Raw genomic sequence first — 19,202 nt, 5'->3', positions numbered from 1 at the left:
AAAAAGTAAAGAGAGTTTTCGATATCTCTACATAAGACGTCATGAAAACGTTCTAGCTGTCAAGACACAGGCTGCCTTTGTGCTCCTCTGCTCTCTACCTCGCCGACATCCGTGCTTTTTCAGACAAAAAAGAACAACAACCGCCTCTTAAATCGCATGTTCCCAAACGGACCCAGATCATATCAGCATCTCTGTCAGAGAGATAAAGAGATGAAGAGAGAGAGAGAGAGGGAGAGAGAGAGAGAGAAGAGAAGAGCTAGTTCTCGTCTACGGGGAGAAACTAGCCTAGTTTCAGTTTATGGCCATTAAACGTGCCCCAGCCTGCAGCTCTGCCTGGTTTCGTGTAATTCAGGTGAAGGTACGAGGCAAGAATGTGCTCTGACAGACAGAAGAGAGAGAGAGAAGTAGAGAGAAGCCTGTTAGTTTGCTGATCCGCTGGATTTTCTGTCTTTAAATGACTTTCTCTGGCCGAGCGTGGCTTGGCTCAAATATCGACGGTCATTCCAAGTTGGGTCAAAGCTTCCAACCAAGTCAGCTGATTTGAATCTATTTGGCATTAGGGTAAGCAGCGGTTGTTTTCCTCAGGCTGTGAGAGGGTGATGGAGGCACGGCTCGTATGACCGACTAACTTTGCTTGCCTACGGTTTGACTTAATGGCTGCTGTACACGTTGAGTGATACAAGCAAATCTGAACCCTGCGGAGCCCCCCTCTCTTTGAGTGTTTTCAGAACAGGGAGCAAGCTGGGACATGATCACAGTAACCTCTCACTGACAAGAACATATGAAGCCATAACTGTACATATTCATGCAAACAACCTCAACTAGACGCAGAGCTGCACAGCATGCATGCACAGAAGCTATGACAGATTATCATTATCTGTTCACGGCAAAATCAATCTGTTTTTCATTCAATCTGATTACTTTAATTCAACTTTAATTCAACTAATCTTACTAAGGGAGTTTTCTTTTCTCAGAAATATCTGACAGGCGAAATTTCACAATGTTCAAAGTGTAATGAACTGTAATAAAAGAGCACAGTTTAACAAGCAAGCATGCCAAGTCTATTTACACAATAGATTTCCAGTTAAGTGAGTCACACAACTTCTTCATCATTTAAAAAATACTTCAATAAACAGTTTTTGTGATACTAATAAACCACTAATTCCAGTCCGCTTTTCTAAACTGATAAACCCCCCAAAAATGAAAAAAACTAAGATAGTAACTGGCTAAAAGATAAGAAAAAGAGACTCTACTGATGTGAAACTGCAAATAACGACAGGCCGACATACTACAGGGATTACGGGCATCTCTATCACTCTGCTGCTCACACACAAACACAAACATCCAGGAGGACTCCACCTCATTTCCTCAGCACAGTGAGGTGACCTTAAAGACCCGGGGCAGGCAGCAGGATTAGTGAAAAACCATCAGATATGATTCAATCAACTACTAATACTGTCTGTAAGACTGTGGGAAGTGCCAGTATTACCCAACGCAAACATTCACAGACAAACACACACACATCAGCAGAATCTCAGTGAGAGAATGGAAACTGAACCTTAGAAGTGCCTAGAGCCTGAATGGACAGACAAGAAGGAAATTAAGGAAACACACACACATTCCCCAAACTCATAATTTCGTCTGAATTATAGCTTTGCATTTCCTTTCAGTTAAGCTTTCACTAACATTCAATAAACACACGATGTGGATTATGTTTTAGAATGAAAGCGATGAAATCTAAAGGTCAGTCGGAGTAAGGCGTAGGAGAGGAGAGGAGAGGAGGATGAAGCTCAGAAGCTCCCTGCTTACCTATGTAGGGGATGGAGGCCAGGGAGTCATCCTCTATAGGGAGGGGGGCGAGGTTGCCGTTTGTTTTATGTGGGGCTCTGTCTCCTGAGGAGCCCAGGGTGGGGGCTGAGTCCTGGGGATCTGGGGAAAACAATGAGGGTTCTAGCCCGTCCATGGGCAACGCATAGTGGGGATGACGCATGCCATGGGCGTTCCTCCGCCCGGTGGGAGGTTTCTGTCTCATTACCACTTCCTGGGTCTGTGCCAACACCTCTGACTGCCCCTCCACTGACCCCCGTTCCCTCTCGTGGTTCGTAGGCCTGTACGCTCTGTCCTGGGATTCGGGTGTGGTGGAGGCCAGCGGGGATGCGGTTGAGGAGCTGAGAGGTGCTGGGGTGCCCTCTGGTGGGCTGGTTTTAGGGGCTGGGTTCCAGTTCAAGTGGGGGCCAGAATACGAAGGGTCCCTGAAAGAGTGTGCTTGCTGCATGATGCGGCCTGTCTTACGGTAAAAAGACGGGCTGTAGCTGCGGTAGCCCACCGGCTGGTCGTCCATGCTTTGCCCGGGAGGAAGTCGCCTGCTCTGAGGGGCGGCCTGCTGGGGCTGGGAGTGGGACTGGGTGTGGGTCTGGGGGTGGTGTTTAGAATGTGACTGTGAGTGTCGGGACATCGGAGGAGCTTGTGAAGCACCGTAATGGCTCCCCTGCCTCGAATAGGCGTCAGTTCTGGGGGGTGGCTGGGGAGCCTGCTGGTGCCATGAGGGCCTCTCAAACCGAGGCGAGACCAGTCCAGCTGCTGCTCGGTCCAGCATCTCTAATGAGCGGCCGTGGCGATCGTACTGGGCCAGCAGGTTTTCAGAGCGAGTTCGGGTATAGTTAGAGGCAGGATGGCCCCTACCTGGGCCCCCCTCCCAGTCTCCATATGACCAGTAGGGATCTCCTTGTGGCCCTGGTCCTGACTGCTGTAGTAACAGCAGGGTGTCCTGTGAGGCGCTGTGTGGCCAGCCTGCCCGCTGCTGCTGCCTCCTTGTCTCACTGAGCCGGTCCTGAGAGTAGCTGCGGTGGCGGGTCTGCATGCTGCGTCCTGAGCGCTCAGGCAGCTGGCTGTAGTACCAGTCAGAGAGGGCCTGCTGGCAGCGCTCACTGCGGCCGTGGCTGAGCTGGGGCAGGGGGGGACTGGTCCAGGCAGAGCTGGACTTGCGTGGCTGGGCCTGTGAGGAGCTGGCAGCATGGTGGTTGGGGTAGTGGACTTGCAGCGGGCTGGACAAAGGGCCTCCTGACGAGGAAGAGGAAGAGTAGGAGCGCCCCCTGGTCTGGCCCTGAGGCTGCTGGCTGGTCATACCGTACTGGATCTCCTCTGTGCGGTGGGCAGGGCTGCTGTGACCCACACCACCTGGCTCTCCTGCCCGCCCCTCCTGCCAGCTGGCTGGGCTGCCCACTGCAGAGCGGTTGTCCAAAGGTGAAGAAGGACTGGAAGAACCTGCCCAGCGACTCCAGTTATCCAGCTGATTCTGGCCCATGGCGGCAGACGGAGGGGCTCCAGCAGGGGACGTGGTCTTGGTGCGAGGGTAACAGAGGGGAGGCGGCGGCGGGAGGTTCTCAGCTCCCCCTGAGAAGGGTTCGTTGCCCGTCAAGTAGGCATCCTGGGAGTATGCCTGGGAGAGGAGGGAAAATGGGGAGAGAGGTGAGACATGACATGACAGGAGAAGAGCTTGAGCAGGTGGGTGTTTGTGGGAGTCCAGACCTTAAATCAAAATATGCTCATACTGTTAACAAGTTTGACAACAACACAGACCACAGCCATAACTCAATAAGACAGCTTCATGCTGATGTATATTACACAACAATCCTCAAAGTGGAATGGTCTCTCAGCTCAACCACTTTGCCACGGTTTGTCCCCAGGGCCTCAGCTCTCCACACAAACACATGCTAGCTAACAAACTGCATGAACTGCCTTCAGCAAACGCCAGAAACTGCACAGCAGCCAGCTGACAAATACACATGTCCCTACCAATGTTGTGTACACACATACAGGATATATATATACACCTTGTGCTGCTTTGAGAGTATCCATTGCAAACAACAAGCATAATATTAACCGATTACGTTATCAATTAGCCACACTGTCACATTTAAAGCATCACTTACAACTTTGACTCAACTTCATAACACCAGGAGAAGAAAAACATTCTTGCTAACAGTCCTCACATTACAGAGTAAAGCTTAAATACAGTTTGACAAGTTTTTCAAGATTTACATAATCAATCTAGGCCATCCACAAGAATCCAAAACCTTTTTTCCTCAGCCTGCGTGTTAAACTTGTAGTCACCACAAACAGACACAGGGGAGGAAGAGCAGAGGACAAGACAGGAGACTTATCCTCACCAACACTCCTGCCGCGACACTCCTGCTGCTAAAACCTGCCGTTCTTCTGATCTGACGCCCTCCTTCTTTCAGATATATTCAATCTTTTCACGATTCTATTACTTTTTTCGTAAGTTTTCTATCTGTTGATCCTCTTGTTTTCTCCTCTCTCGGATCCTTCCAAAGTCCCTCTCTCCTCCCTCTCATTCTCTGTCTTACTCCACCCTGTGGGAGTGTGGAAGGAGGCGCAGCACTGGTGATGTCATGCTAGGAATGCAGCAGATACAGGCGTAGCAGTGAGGGGAGGAGTATATGGACAGAGGAGTGGGTTTGTAGTGTTAAGACATGCAGTTTATTTGAATTTAGAACCCAGTTTCAGGCTCTTTTTCGCAGGAATGGATGTGTGAAAAAGATGATTTAAATCTGGTGATTTGGTTTTGTATGTTGACATGTTGCTCCATGTTAATGGGAGGGGCGAGGGATGATGCATGTCTGATCATGTGAGCGAACATGGGGCAACCTGTGGAGCGACAAAAATGTGTTGTACGGTACATGGGTGTGTGTGTACGAAGCGAGCTGCTTTTTAAAAAAACGTAAGCTTCAACAGTCAAGACGGCTTTTAATGAATGCGTGTTGTAATCTAAACACAGAGCAGAGAGCCTCTGAGTCATTCTCCAGCCATTCTAACAAAATCTCTACATTCCTTGACAATGACGGGGTGAATCATGGTTGAACTTTGCAAACAGAAAAATATCATATTCCGCAGTGTCTTTGAATAATGTGTGTGATTCATGAGTGGTGTTTTTGGGGGGATAAGGTGTGTAAAAAATCCCATACTCACACTTACCAACTGAAGCACATCTTCATCTTTTGGCATAATGGAGAGTTCCAGCACACTCTCACTGCAAGACATATAGAGGGGGGAAGAAGAAGGGAGGACAGGAAGAATTTAAATAAACGAGATAGGGGTGAAAAACAGATTAGAAAAGGAGAAAAACACTACTCTCCACCACAACATAATGAGCTCACATCCAAAAATTTTTCCCTGTTTATTGATATAAAATGTTAGTCACCAATTTCTGTATTAATCTTAATAATTAATCCTCTGACTAATTTCTAGAAAGGTTAAACTAAACTAAAATAAGTTTCAGTCCTGTCAAAAAGCACACCAGCAAGGAATGCTGGATTGGTATTGGGGCCAATATTGACTTTATCAAGTGTATTGGTAAGCCAGCTGCAGGCCAGCTGTTCTGTATATGTGCCTGACCTCTGACCTCCCTGAGGTTTTTGGTCAGCAACAAAGGAGGTTTATATGAATAAAAACTATTATTTCCTCTGGTGGTTTATGAATCTAACCCAAGAATTTGCATAGAAAAACAGGATAAAAACTTTCTGTTGTTCAGACATGTATCAGTCAAGCATGTGTGGGCCATGTCACTTTTGTAAGCACCTAATTCCCCCTCTAAAGCATCAAAGAATCCGGCTTTGTGACCATGTAGAGCATGTACACTGCTTCAGGCTACTCTTTTTTTAAAAGTTACAAGGTGTATGTCATCTCAGGTGTATGTATATGGTGAGCATGCAGGGAAAGAGCAAACACACTGTTCAGTAAATCAACACACCAAAGGCTCAAAGTGTTGACAAGCAGGAGGTCTTACCTGTTTTGAATGAGGGCGATCACCTGGGAGTACGTCTTTCCTAAAACACTTTCTCCATTCACTTTCACCAGCCGGTCCCCTGACAAAACACACATAGATTATTATACCATATGCAGCACATATGACAATATGCCGGACCATATGTCGATCTCTGACCTCGTAGGCAGGTGCAAATCTCCAAGTCGGCAAAAAGAGACACTAAGTAGAAACAGATTTCTTTGAGAGACCAAGGCTTGTGTTAAGAAGCATTAAAGCAGAATAAGAAGCTATCAAAGCAAGAAATCAAGAGGAAGGAAAAAATCTTATAATTTTATAAATAATTGATATATATAGAATATATACAGAATTTAGAATAATCGATTAAACATGTAGTCTATGAAATGTTAAAAAACTGTGAAAAAAGGAATTCACAATAAGGCCACATTAATGTTTTATCTGACCAAGAGCCGAAAATGTTAGGATATTAAATTTACTGTTAAATACGACAATGAAAGACAACAAATCGTCACATTTGTTGAGCTGGAACCATCAAATATTTGGCATTTTTGCTTGAAAAATGAGTGAAACGATTACTAGATTGTCACAATAACTACTGATTAATTTTCTGTTGATCGACTATTGTTGTAGCTCTAAAAAAATCTCTTTGTTTACATTAAAATAGCCAAGGTGTGTCTAATTTCAATAAAAACCAAAAACATACAGGCAAAACATTAAGCTTTTTATCTGTGTTAGGCACGGGTGCAAGTCAAGGTGTGACATACAAAGAAACCTAAACCTATTCAAATTGAACCATTGCAGTTTCATAATTATAATGAAAATCAAGGATTATTGCCTCAAATCCAGCAAGGATGACCGCTTCTGAAACAAATGTTCTCTCTAATTTGTTTTGTGATTTCATCAAATCAAAATATCTGTAAAGTTATAAGTGATTTGCATGCAGGGACGTCACCGCAGCTTAGCATTTTATGAACTGAGGCCCCAGGAAAGACATTAAATAACTATGCATTCAAAGTTCGTAAGCATTCACACTGACTTCATGCAAGCTGAAACACATACAAAGTGCTCAGAGTGCATGTTTGCATATGTTTGGGCTGGCATGTGACTTTCTGGATGTGACAGCTTGTGTTAAACCATGCACGGAGTACTGGAGGACCGGTGCCCTTCTCAGGCAGCAAGACACAACATGAAAACCTCAATAGCTCTGTCATATTCAGATGCACTTAAGAATCTGAGTTGTCATACTGGTATCTGTATTATATCATAAACAGAGACGTTGAAAACCTCAAACCTCCCGGCTAACCCCCCCCCTCTCTCTGCAGGTTTTAATATCACTGTGCATCTGCTCGTGTCTGGAGCATCACGTGACTGGCGCTCTCCCCAACAGATTTCCAATGCAAATCAGAATGTTCATGCTCCTACACCATATGTTCTCGTTACCTGTGCACAAGCCTGCCTGGTGGGCCGGACCTTTTTCTCTCACATTCTTGACAAATATGGTGTCCATCGGCTCCAGTCGACCTTTCTGATACCCTGGATGACAAGAGACAAAAAAAAAACAACATGCAAAGATCAGTCAAAATGAAGCTTGATGAATTCCAAAATTAAAAAAACAGAAACAGTTTGCTTTTTTCTTAGAAGTAAACCTTTAAGTTGCTCCTTGTCTTGAAAGATAACATATTTTCACTTTGAGTAGTCTTGGTGAATATGTGTGTCAGGCCTAGCCAACGTTATCAAAATGTATCTATGTGAAGTCTGACTTGACGCTTTGGAGGCAGTTCTGCATAGTGTCCTGTAGGGGGCACAGAGAGGCTGCAGTGCAGAGGTGACAGGAGGGAATACGGGAGGTCTTGCTCCATTACATCATCATCATCCAATTGTACTTGCTTTTAATCGTTGCCTGAAGACAGAAAAAGAAAAAGAAGAAAAAACAGATATAACTTACCCTTTCCGTTACCGTTCTCCTCATCCTGGAAATGAAAGAAACAGACAGAATTACTGCACAAATTCAGGCTGAAACGGTCCATCACTGATTTATTACAGAAATGCTGAATCGGGTTTATCTCATGTAGGACACGGATCATTCTACTTATTCATATGTGGAACTGTCCTGAGGATTTTTACTTTACAGAACTGGCACAAGCAAAGCAAGCTTATACTCCAGGTTTAGATACCACGCTTTCAGTGAAATATGGCTTAACATTAAAAAACAATCCCTTGCGTGTTTCCTCAGTTAAACATCAGATGTGTAAAACGTTCAAAAGAGTGTTGGTGGTCGATAGTGTGTTGGGTGTGGAGGACTTCATATTTACATCTCTATCTTCTGCAGATCACAGGATGTGTTCCAGGTATTCTTTGTGTCATTTTAAACTGCAGTGACAGAGTAAGTGTTTACAAGATTCCTCAAAATGCCAGAAAATTCCCCGGCATCTCGAGCCAAACCTCCTGAGACAGACCTGTTTGTTTTTATAAGCTTTAATGCTGGAGTGCAGCTCAAACACAGAGAGTTTCAGGTTAGACGGTCTGCAGGTACTAATGACGTCATGCGTCATACAGTGAAACAAACACCCACAGCTGTCTGCAGTGAGGATGGTGGTGGTGAGATTTGATAGCTGCAGTTTGTCTGATCACCTCCACACACACACACACGCACACATGCACATGCGCGTGTACTAAGCTGAGTGGACAGTTTGGGGTTAGGGGCACGGTGGGCTGACTGCTGCCTGGCTTTATGCTGCGCTGAGTGGGCTCATTCCTGGCTCTGCAGACAATGGTGGGGGGTTTAGAGGCAGAGAAAGGATAGCTGCCGACCCCGAGAATAGAGCTCTGCACTGGGGACACTCAACAGCGGACCGGCCCCAGTCTGATCACATCCGGAACCAAGGAGGAGACAGTGATGGAGACAAGATATCTGATATGGGTCAAGCACTGTAAACAGGCATACACCTGTGCAAACTGAAGCAGCTAATACCTATCTCATTATTTCTGCAGATACCTGAAACTGGTAATAAAAATAATCAAGGAACTGTATGATCATGGAAATATGACAATGAGTTTTATCTAGTTAAATATAAGACCTTATGAGACATTTCTTGAATGTTTTACACCAATTTTACTCCATAAAACAAACAGAAGAATGAAAAAATGTCATAATATGGGTTTATATGATTTGCTACGCAGTTTACAGAGAAACAGCTGCACTTTAAAGACAAAACTTCATATGGAAGATACATATTGTAGTATACAAAGCCTTCTGCTGAGACCAACTGTAAATAGTCAATGCAATACCTCTCTCTTCTAGCTGTCTGTTTAGTAGTTATATAGTTATATATAGTTATATTGCAGGGTAAACAGACACACACACGTGCAATCTATTTTAGGGCCACAATTAACAATTATTATCATTATCGATGAATCTGCCAAATATTTTCTTGATTCTTTTGGCCTATAATACATCAGAATACAGTGAAAAATGTCCATCACAATGTCCTACAGCACAAAGTGGCGTCATTAAATGTCTTGTTTTGTCCAATAAACAGTCCAAAACCCAAACATATTCAATTTACTATAATACTATGATAAGACCAAGAAGAGCTGCAAATTCTCACATTTAAACGACCAGTGTGTAAGATTTAGGGGGCTTAACTGGCATAAATAATATTCACAAGTATGTTTTCATTAGTGTATAATCACCTGAAATAAGAATCACTGTGTTTTCGTTACCTTTCGAGCCCTTAATATCTACAGAGGGGGCGGGTCCTCTTCTACGGAGCCCGCCATGTTTCTACAGTAGCCCAGAACAGACAAACCAAATACTGGCTCTAGAGAGGGCCTTTTGCGTTTTTTCGTGAGTTTCGCGACCACCATAGGTTCTCCTACATGCTTGGAAGGGGAGGGTGAGGGGAGGGGGATATAAGTTGATTACAATCTGCAACCTCACCACTAGATGCCACTAAATCCTACACACTGGCCCTTTAAGAACCTGGAACCATCAAATCTTTGGTATTTTTGCTTTATATTTGCAGCTCTAATCAATGTCTTCCATCTCTATGTATTCCCAATTCACTAGAAAAGGGTTTCAGTTGCCTAGAACTGCATGTGTAATGTCTGCCTTCCTTCTCTATCATCTTTGCTTTAGATCGTATGATTGAAGACACTTTAAGACTTTCAGGACCTGCAGACACCATGAAATGAGTTCCCAATTGGGTCATGCACCCGGTAGGCCTCTGATAATTGGACACTATGAGGGTAATTTGGGAGACTTCCACGAAGTCTCTTCAGATAAGAATGGGTGGCTCTGTGGCTCCGATTGTCCCAAATAACCATGTGACCCTCGAGGCAGAGGAGACGAGGACAGAACCAGGGCCAAAGGCCAGCAGTGGGCCTATTGTCTGGGGCCGGCCTGGTACGGCCTGACTGCCAGCGAGTGGTACCAGGCTAAGACAACAGATCTCATTGAATCTGTGTTCCTATCTGCAGCTGCTGTATGGTGGGGTGGTAGAATAATAATAGAGGCCTTGTTTCAGCTGGCTCACCCCACCCCAGTCTCCATATCCCTCAATTTCACATCTGGAGACGTTTGCCCCCACACCTCAAAGAGCTAAATAACCACTCACTCACATAGAGGCTCATTCCAAAACACCAGAACAATCTTGAATTCACCAAGACTGAAAACAAGGCTCAAGAGGTGAAAAACAATCAAAAGGAGTAACAGTTTTCAAACTGGTTTGTCTGGAAGGGTGTAGATTGTGCATCAGGTCCACTACTGCTGATTATATCCTTCCAAATGTAAAATCTTGTTGTTCTCAACAGTGTCGTAATTATGAATCCAGAACTTGTTGCACCTTCCAGATAACAAGCTTGCTTGGTTCAGTCCATTACTGAATCTCTAATCAGCTAGGCTTGTTTTCTCCTTTTGTCCGTGTTCGTTTTGCTCAGCTCAACCTCACTGACCTTCAGCCGCAGTATGATTGGCTTTATCTCTGAGCTCCAATTGGCTCTCTCCTGGGTTCAGCAAGTTAAATGTAAGGCTTTCTGAAACCTTTTTAAATGCCAGCTACATGAAATGGAGACCATGTGTGCTATAAAAATCAACATCTGAGTTGAAAAAGGACTTAATGACACTTAAGACTAGATTCAATGAAAGAATAACACTAGACATGTCTATGAAACTGTACATATTTAACCTAATTTAACACCTTTAAGACATTCTTGAATGTTTGAAGGATGTGTAGACACCTGTAAGTCTCACCTTGAGGTTGGTGTGCAGGGCGGACTCTGGAGGGTAAACAATGAAGTGGCGTAGCGTGAAACCAAAACCCTGGGAGTTCTTATGGAGAACCAGCGTCCGGGGACCCTTCCAGCCCATGCCGCCTCCCTCCCTTCCCGGCCTGGCCGCCATCGGCGGCCGAGGGTTGTCACCGGCTGAAGAGAGACCATCCCTCCGCCCCTTAGCCTGTGGACACAGAGAGAGATTCAGTGAGACTCAGATCAATTTCTATCATATTTTAGACTTGATTTGATAAAAAATAAAGACAGAGATCAACAAGACAAGACAAAGATAGAGCATCTTATTTTGTGAGTTGGAGTGTGTGAGTCCCATAACAATTATGGGATGACCAATCTACAGAAATGTGTACAAGGGTAGTTACAGTCTGGAGTGTGCACATGTTCGTTCTTAGCTATAACCTTGTACAATCAAGGAAAAGGAAATATTTAAATACAATGATGATCCTAACAAGAATCTACTGTACACTGTATTCCTATGATTAGCACCAACATTACAAGAATATTACAGTTTTCCCGATGCAACACAGTTTATGATTCCCTGGAGATGCACATGGCAACTCTACAATCAGACTCCAGACGAAGAGACCAGAGACATCAACCCTCGACTGCTGGATATGACATTAGCAGCTTCCTCATTGAGTCAACTCAGAGTCAAGTCAGCCCTACGTGCCACCCAGCAGCCTCAGAACAATAGTCCATAAACACACCTGGGGGGTCCCCTATCAGGAAGGGCCACATAGGGCGTCTAGACAGGGCCACGTAGGCACTTGGGAACACTGACCTTGGTCTTATCACAGAGAGAGAAGGTCCAAGGAGAGTCTGAACTCAAAGCAGAGAATATAGGCAGATTTCCACCCTCTCTCTAAATATCTCATTCCTGATGCTGAGTAAATAAGCCCAGCTAGCTCAGCTGACAGACACACGTGAGAACTATCACCCTCTTGCTGCCCCGACAACCCACATCTGTCAGTCAAACACAATCACCTGACCAAACAGGCGGGAGCGAAGAGGAGGAGGAGGAGGAGGAGGAGGAGGAGGGCAGAATCCTCATGTCAGCTAAGAGGTCATGTCTGCTGTGGTTTAGTTATCTACTTCTACATGTTCGCTATCCAGCTTTCCCTAGTACAACTGAACTCCCTGAACTAAAGTCTGTCTTCCTGATTTGAAGGAATACATCATAAATTTGAGAGACGACAACACCATAATCATCCATGTGTCATCCCAACCCGGTAAATCAATTACTGTGGTGATGCATACTAACACTTAAGCATTCACTATTTTGTCGAAAGCTATAACTCAGTTCTTCATAACCACATAATAATGATTGACAGATCAAAAGATTCATTTTTAGTGCATTCACACTGGAAAAGTGACCAAACTAAGTATAATCAAAGACATCAGTCTGCATATTAAATGTACTTGATCTTTGAGGGTTTGTGTTTTTGATGAGGACAACTGTAGAGCTATGCAGTGCACTGTGAAAATGGACACTTTTCTTACACAAACAAAATTTCCATTTGCAGTAATTTTGCACAGGTGCAGCATGATTGACGTCTGTTTGTGCTTATCCAGTATAATATCCTTGTAGGACAAAATGGCGCTAAGTACACTTGTTTTTTGCACGCTTACTGACAGAAGAGTACACTATGCAGATCAGTGTAACTTCATGGTATGTTTATTATGGGATCGGTACTACTTAAGCTGCTCAAAAGGATGAATGGTAAGTAATCCACAGCTTGCAATAACAGCTCTGGTTGATTTTATTTAATCATGCTAAACCTTTTAATATTGTAAGTTTAGGGCTCACGCTGCCTTTTCAGAGAAACTAAAAGCTTTGCGTTATCAAATCAATCTCATCTGTGCTCCTACACAACATCCTCTGAATTGGTCGTGACAGCCAAAAGCTGCTGAATATGAGCATTGTTGAAGACTGTTTGGAATAATAAAGAAAAGAGAATATAAATCCGGTGAATCTGTTTATTTTTTGGTGGTTTGTAATTTTTCTTACCTGAATAATTTAACCAAAATAAAACAATTAGGTCAACTAAGTCTGACAGGTTCATGTAGATTAGTAAACATTCATTTAATGGGTAAGATGGACAAATTTCACAAACAATTTTGTAGTTCTTTAAATTCTGTGGCCTACTTTCAGATTGAGTATGTGTATGTTTGTATGTTTTATGTCAGTGGGCCAGAAGTGAGCATGTCTAGACTACCAGCGGCGAGCGACCCCCCCCCCCCCAAAATGCACACCCCACGACTCACTTCCTGTTCCCCCTCTACACACAAACACTCCCTGATACATAGCAGACACATATGCTTGTCCCCCCCCCCTCATAAATACAGACACTCACACTTGACCTGGCAGGCACAAACGCGGCCACATAACAACAGGAAGTGGCAGGCTGGAGGCAGGAAGTGGGGTATCGTTGCAGGGCGGGATAACCAGACGCTCCTATAAATAACCGCTCTTACTCTCTATCATGGAGGCACCTCCGATCCTTCGCTCCTCTTTCTCCTTCCTTCCATTCTCCTTCACTCACCTCTCCTCCCTTCCACCTCCTCTTCCTCTCTCACCACATGTATTCGTGTAATGGAAATCCATCTGCGTTGACTTTTACCCCACATTATCTTTCTCCTCTACTCTTACGTTCCATCCAAGTAAAAAGAGACCAAAAATAAGATTTCTTTTCAAAATACTATGTTTTGAGTTTATATATGTTGGAGGAAAACCCCAACGTGTATCTCCAACTAAATGTCCTCTCCTGCATAGTCTGTATATATATATTTGGCTAATTTTGCATATTTTCAGGAGCACCACAAAGCATTCTCTGAAGCCTAAATAAAGTGTGTATTTTGCAGATTGAGATGCATAAATCTACGTGACAGTCAAAAGCCTGATCTTCAGTCTAAACAATGTAAAGTAACCCCTACTATTTTCTCAAAGAGGCGGGCAGTGAGGCCCTATTATGTGGCATGAGAGCTTCATAAAGAATTGCGTGAGGAAGGCGGAGGAGTCCTCCGGGTATCAAATTAAAATGATAAAGAAAAAAAGAAAGGGCCAAGAGTTGGAAAAAAAAAAAAAAAAAAAGAGGAAATGAAAGAGCAAGAGGGTGAAAGGAGGAAGAGACGAAGAGTGAATTCCTCAGAGGGAGCGGTTTGGCTCTGGACAAGTTGAAACACACACTGTAACTGGCAGAGGAGGGCAGGGAGCGCAGAGAGAGTGAATGAGAGGAGAAGGATGAGGAGGACGCAGAAGGGGGGTGGTGGGGGTGGTGGTAGGGAGGTGGTGGGGGGGGGGGGGGAGTATCAGGCCCCAGTGAGGGACAGGCTCCAGCACGCCGGTTTCGACCGCATGGCCCCTCCCGGCGCTGGGAATACCAAACCCTGTGATTACCCAAAACACACAGGGTCTGACTGGGTCTCTGAGCCAGCACCGTTTCCCACTCGGCTGGTCTGGACTGTGTGGGGTGTGCGTTTTTTTTTTTTTTTTTGCTCGGCCATTCTGCAGAGTCTACAGCTTTCCTTCGTCCCCTGAAGCCAGACAAACTCCTCTCTCGTGTACCTGTCACCTTCATATGACCGGTTTATCTGCTACCGGTTTAGTTTTCATCCAAAAGTAAAAAAAATAAATAAATAAATAAAAAAAACTTGCTGACATGCTCTGGCCTCTCTATGCAGTTGGACATTTAGTTTAACCAACAAGGCACTTGGAAAATTTTTCTGTGGTTTTCGGTCTAAACTTGACTTCCTCTGGAGGATTAGGGCACAGACAAGGGAAACCTCGCTCTAGTTATGCTGAGAAAAGAAGACATTTGGTATTTCCTACACTCATACTGGGAATTTCTCCTTTTTACATTCTTTTTGCCTGAAATCTGGACAGGTTCTCGCCTGTTGAAGCCGATTACCATAACAAATAAATTCTGATTGCCCTTCAGACACTATGAAACCCTGAAGGATGCCATTACCACCTTGAGATGATGTCATTAAAACACACACACACCGACAAAAAAAGCCACACTGGAAACAAATGCTCTTGAATATGCAGAGCAGCTTGTAATGCCGCACGACAGCTTCCTGCTTCGAGTGGGTGTTTAGTGGGTGAAGTGGTGCACACGTACATGTGTTTACATCACACTCACAGCAGCAGCAAGCTTGTCCCTGTGGATAGTTCCCTTCCTGATTTCAATTAGAGAGCGTGTCATTAAGATGCATGACTGAAAAGATAAAAAAAAGAATAAAAAAATAGAGTGGTCCGAGGAGAGCAGATGTCCTGCTAACAGGATTACACCTCATCTGTTTTGTTAGAAATGTAAATCTACAACATCTTCAGCTGAAATGTTGGAGATTTAAATAGCAGTGACATAATTTAGCCCCGCTAAAATATAGAAATATTAAAAATAAACATTGCTAATCTTCTATAAAATCCTGTGAAATGGATTTTCAGTGCGTAAGAGGCTTTTCTAGGACATGATGATATTGTCATGCGCCAGTCATAATCATCAGTAACAGCCTACGTGTTGGTTAGCACACACTCCTCTCTTCGCTCCATCCAGAGGTAAAGCAGCACGGAGGAATGCAGCGGCTGTCGGGAGCTGGGCTCCTGCTAAACCCCAGCAGGGCAGAACAATAATGCTCTTTTAAACAGCTGAGAGCTGCAACCTGTTTGAAAAGTGGAGCTTTACGGATGTTACAAATGCTGACGAGCCTTTAATCCTGATAGCCGCTGTCTGTACCCAGCAGCCCTGAGCTGGGCTGCCAAGAGGGAACGGGAGAGGGACGCCGAAAAAAGTCAAGCCTGATAATTCCTGGACTCACCGGCCACACGGAGGGCGCGCTCCACCACCTCTCCAGGTCTAAATGCATCTTATGTCTTGTGAAGGAGATGCATGATGTGTCTGGATATCCTGCTGTGCTCTTAACAACAAAAAAAAAACAACCTGCCTGAAAACTGAGGATTTAAAATAAAGAGCGGCACACACAGCACAAGTTCAGATGCTGTACATCCTTCTGTAACTTGCATAACAAGACGATTTATCAGCCATGCATGTGGGCTTGTGTTTGTGTGTTTCCATGTACCTCTGTGTCAATATGAATATAGTATGTGTGCACAAAAACCAGTCTAACCCCATTCAGTCAGTTCAACTAGGCCAACAGGTAATGATGCAATGTCGGTTAAACAGGGTTTTCTACTTGAGCAGCTCTGAGCAGCAAAAACATATTGTACTTTCCTTTTGTCTAACTGAAACCTGCCTCTCCGCCAGTGATGCCCCTGGAATTGTTTTACAGTTGCGATGGTTATTTTGGCTTCTCCGATTCAAATCCCGAGCCCAAGATCATTTTTGACAAATAGCTGCAGTTTTAGAATAACTTTTACAGGATGACTTGGCAGCTGAGTGGGCAGAGGCATGTGGCATTTAGACAGAGTATGACGTGAGTTAAAATCTGGCCTCTGATCTGTTATCCTTCTGGTCTCTACTTTTAACTGTCCGAAAGGAGAGGAAGTGCCATAAAAATAGCACATTAAATTATGATTTACGTGTAATTGTGTTTGGCATTTTTTCGCAATTTGAAATAAAGATGTTAAACGGTTGTCACAAAGAGGTTTTTAAGTGTGTATCCGAGGTGAAAAGTCCCATAATATAGATAAAAAAAACATTTTTTTCATACTTTTCATACTTTATCAGCTTCTTCTATAGTTACTTTTTTCTACATTACGAGATTTATATAAATTTGAACTGATGACGGATTTTAATCGTCTTTACAATCTATGAGGGTATTTTTCCAGTTGTGGGCTGCTTCAGGTAAAAAAAAACCACAATACTGGAAAAAAGAAAACTGCTGATGCAGGCCGATACTGTGAAAATTGTGAAATATGAAAACCCAACAACAACATCTCATGATACCACAACAAACAAAAATAACAGACTTCTGACGCACAGATTAAAAACCTTCATGATGCAAAGCTGCAAGCATGTGGATGAGTATCGATGAAATCCACATGGCGCAACTTGGCATCATCAGCGGAGGATGACAGACCTGACAACGAAGCGGAAAGGCGCTTCTTCCACACTTCCTATGAAATTCTTTCTAATGGACACCACTGTCCTAAAAAAAAACTGTTTGTCCCAGCTGTTTCCGTACAGCCTCCCTCTCTCTCCTCCTCCCCCCCCACACCACTCACATTCCTGATTGTGGCATCTCTTAACTGTGTCAGTGAGTCAAGCGGTGGGGGGGATGCAACAACTAGGAAAAATGTGGAAAAAACAGGGAAGTAATATTCCACATAAATGCTCACACTAAAATGAGATCCTATGGGGAGGAGATGCCCTGAATTCTGATGGCATTGGGGGCGGGGATGCACAGCATCGCATAGCTCTCACAGCTCGCCACCCCCACAACACCTCGCTAAAAGTGGCACTTTGGAGTCCCCTTCATCTGTCTTTAACCACTAATTAGAAACCCCTCAGAGGAAGAAAGGGTCAATAGGCCACACATCTAGTATCACACTGAGGAAAACACGTGTCAACTGTAGATACATTTTCTGTAGATACAAGATAAATCAGGTTTATCAGTCGTTATGACGGCTTTATCCATCTTTTTAGGGTAATATCTTCATTGTGTTATTCATATTATATTATTGTGTGTTAAGAACAATGCCAGCTACATGAGGAAATTCTCATAAAATGCAGAATAATTTAATGTTTACATTTTAAATGTTTGAATATATAAATAACCGATTCACTGAAATCACCCCTTATTTACTGAATCGTACACTATATTTACTGTCCGCCATTATTTAAGTGTCTGAATTTTGAGTGTGTAAATATACACACTATATTGTGGCCTCAAAAATTCCACAACAGAATGAAGAAACTAGCGTCCCTGGCATACAGCTAACAATCCCACGATGCAATGTGCCACATTTTATAGATGCAAAAATGACCACACACGTAGGGAGTATTGAATGAGCGAACAAAAGGGTGATTTTGGGCACGGTCTATTTCTGGTGGCTGTTTGCATTGTGATGCTTACTGATTTTCAGTCATTGGCTGCATACTCGTTTACCATTACGTCACTGGTTACAATCCAGAGATGCAAAGCAGACTGAGATGAGTAATGAACAGGGAAACAGAATCCCTTTCTAATCATAACCACCAACAGAGATACCGACTGTAACCACCCCAGACGGAAAAGACGAACCCGTAAAATATAAATTTTTGTCTAGTATGGTGATATAAACCTATGACAACCAGTTCAACAGAGCAATGTAAGGTTTTCCTCATTTTGAATCTTAATCCGTCAACACAAAGTGACATCAAAACCTTTCCGGGAAAAGTTTAAAACAGCAGCGAGCGCCAGACACAAACAGCCCGAAGGCAAAACGACTATCTGCCTGGAAACACTGAAAGGTTAAAGAAACTGTCAACAGCTAAGTGGTTAAGAGTCTTTGCACAATGGGCACAGTTACACAGATACTTTGTTGACTTGCATGACTGACAAATCCCACACAGCAGTTTCTGGAGAGCGTTCTGCTGAAATCCCGGGGTAATCTTAATTCTGGAGAACCGCACTAACAATACATTGGCATCATCTCGGTGGGTAATATGCAGGATGATTCAGCTGTCAAATACACTGTGCTGAAACGATTAGTGGTCAACTGAACAATTTAAGACAATGAATCTACTGCAATTTTAATATTTGATCGACTGTTTTAAACTAATAAATAACTAAAAAGGCCAAAACATTGGTAGGTTTTAGCTTCTGCGATGTAAGAATTTGCTATTTTCTTTGTCTTATTATGATATGAGATGAATCCCTTTGGGTTTATTAATTGTAAATTGATCATATCTGTCAAATACTGTCCAGATTATCTTATACTTTACATATAAAACATTTAATTTAGTATCAATAAGATCAATAAGATAAGAAATAATGCAATTTGCTCCACATCTGGCCAGGAAGACCACAGATTGATGGGTGACCTCGCCTTACCCTGGGCTGATGTGAGCTCTGGCTGTGCCCAATAGGCATTGCAGGTGGTGGGGTTGGTGGTGGCCCTGTAGCACCACGGAGCACCGCCAGCCAGATGCAGCGAGGTTCAGGGGAG

General features: G+C 43.7%; 1 protein-coding gene across 6 annotated transcripts in view; it reads right to left on the bottom strand.

Moving 5' to 3' along the window:
• Positions 1–19,202, bottom strand: part of arhgap23a (Rho GTPase activating protein 23a) — a 69,295-nt gene that overhangs the window by 13,695 nt on the left and 36,398 nt on the right. For 4 of the 6 annotated variants that reach the window (XM_042392904.1, XM_042392901.1, XM_042392903.1 and 1 more), the window contains exons 2-7: positions 11,055–11,258; positions 7,749–7,773; positions 7,244–7,336; positions 5,807–5,885; positions 4,990–5,050; positions 1,810–3,439 (exon numbers count right to left, since the gene is read on the bottom strand). In XM_042392904.1, coding sequence (XP_042248838.1) covers positions 1,810–3,439; positions 4,990–5,050; positions 5,807–5,885; positions 7,244–7,336; positions 7,749–7,773; positions 11,055–11,258 — 2,092 coding nt within the window. Of the gene's footprint in view, positions 1–1,809; positions 3,440–4,169; positions 4,258–4,989; positions 5,051–5,806; positions 5,886–7,243; positions 7,337–7,748; positions 7,774–11,054; positions 11,259–19,202 lie in introns of those variants that run through there. The other 2 variants (XM_042392902.1, XM_042392906.1) reach the window with 2 other exon arrangements.

This window comes from Thunnus maccoyii, chromosome 18 (genome assembly GCF_910596095.1).
Source record: "Thunnus maccoyii chromosome 18, fThuMac1.1, whole genome shotgun sequence".
In the NCBI taxonomy this organism is placed as follows: Eukaryota; Metazoa; Chordata; class Actinopteri; order Scombriformes; family Scombridae; genus Thunnus; species Thunnus maccoyii.
This window is presented reverse-complemented; position numbering and strand designations above follow the sequence as displayed.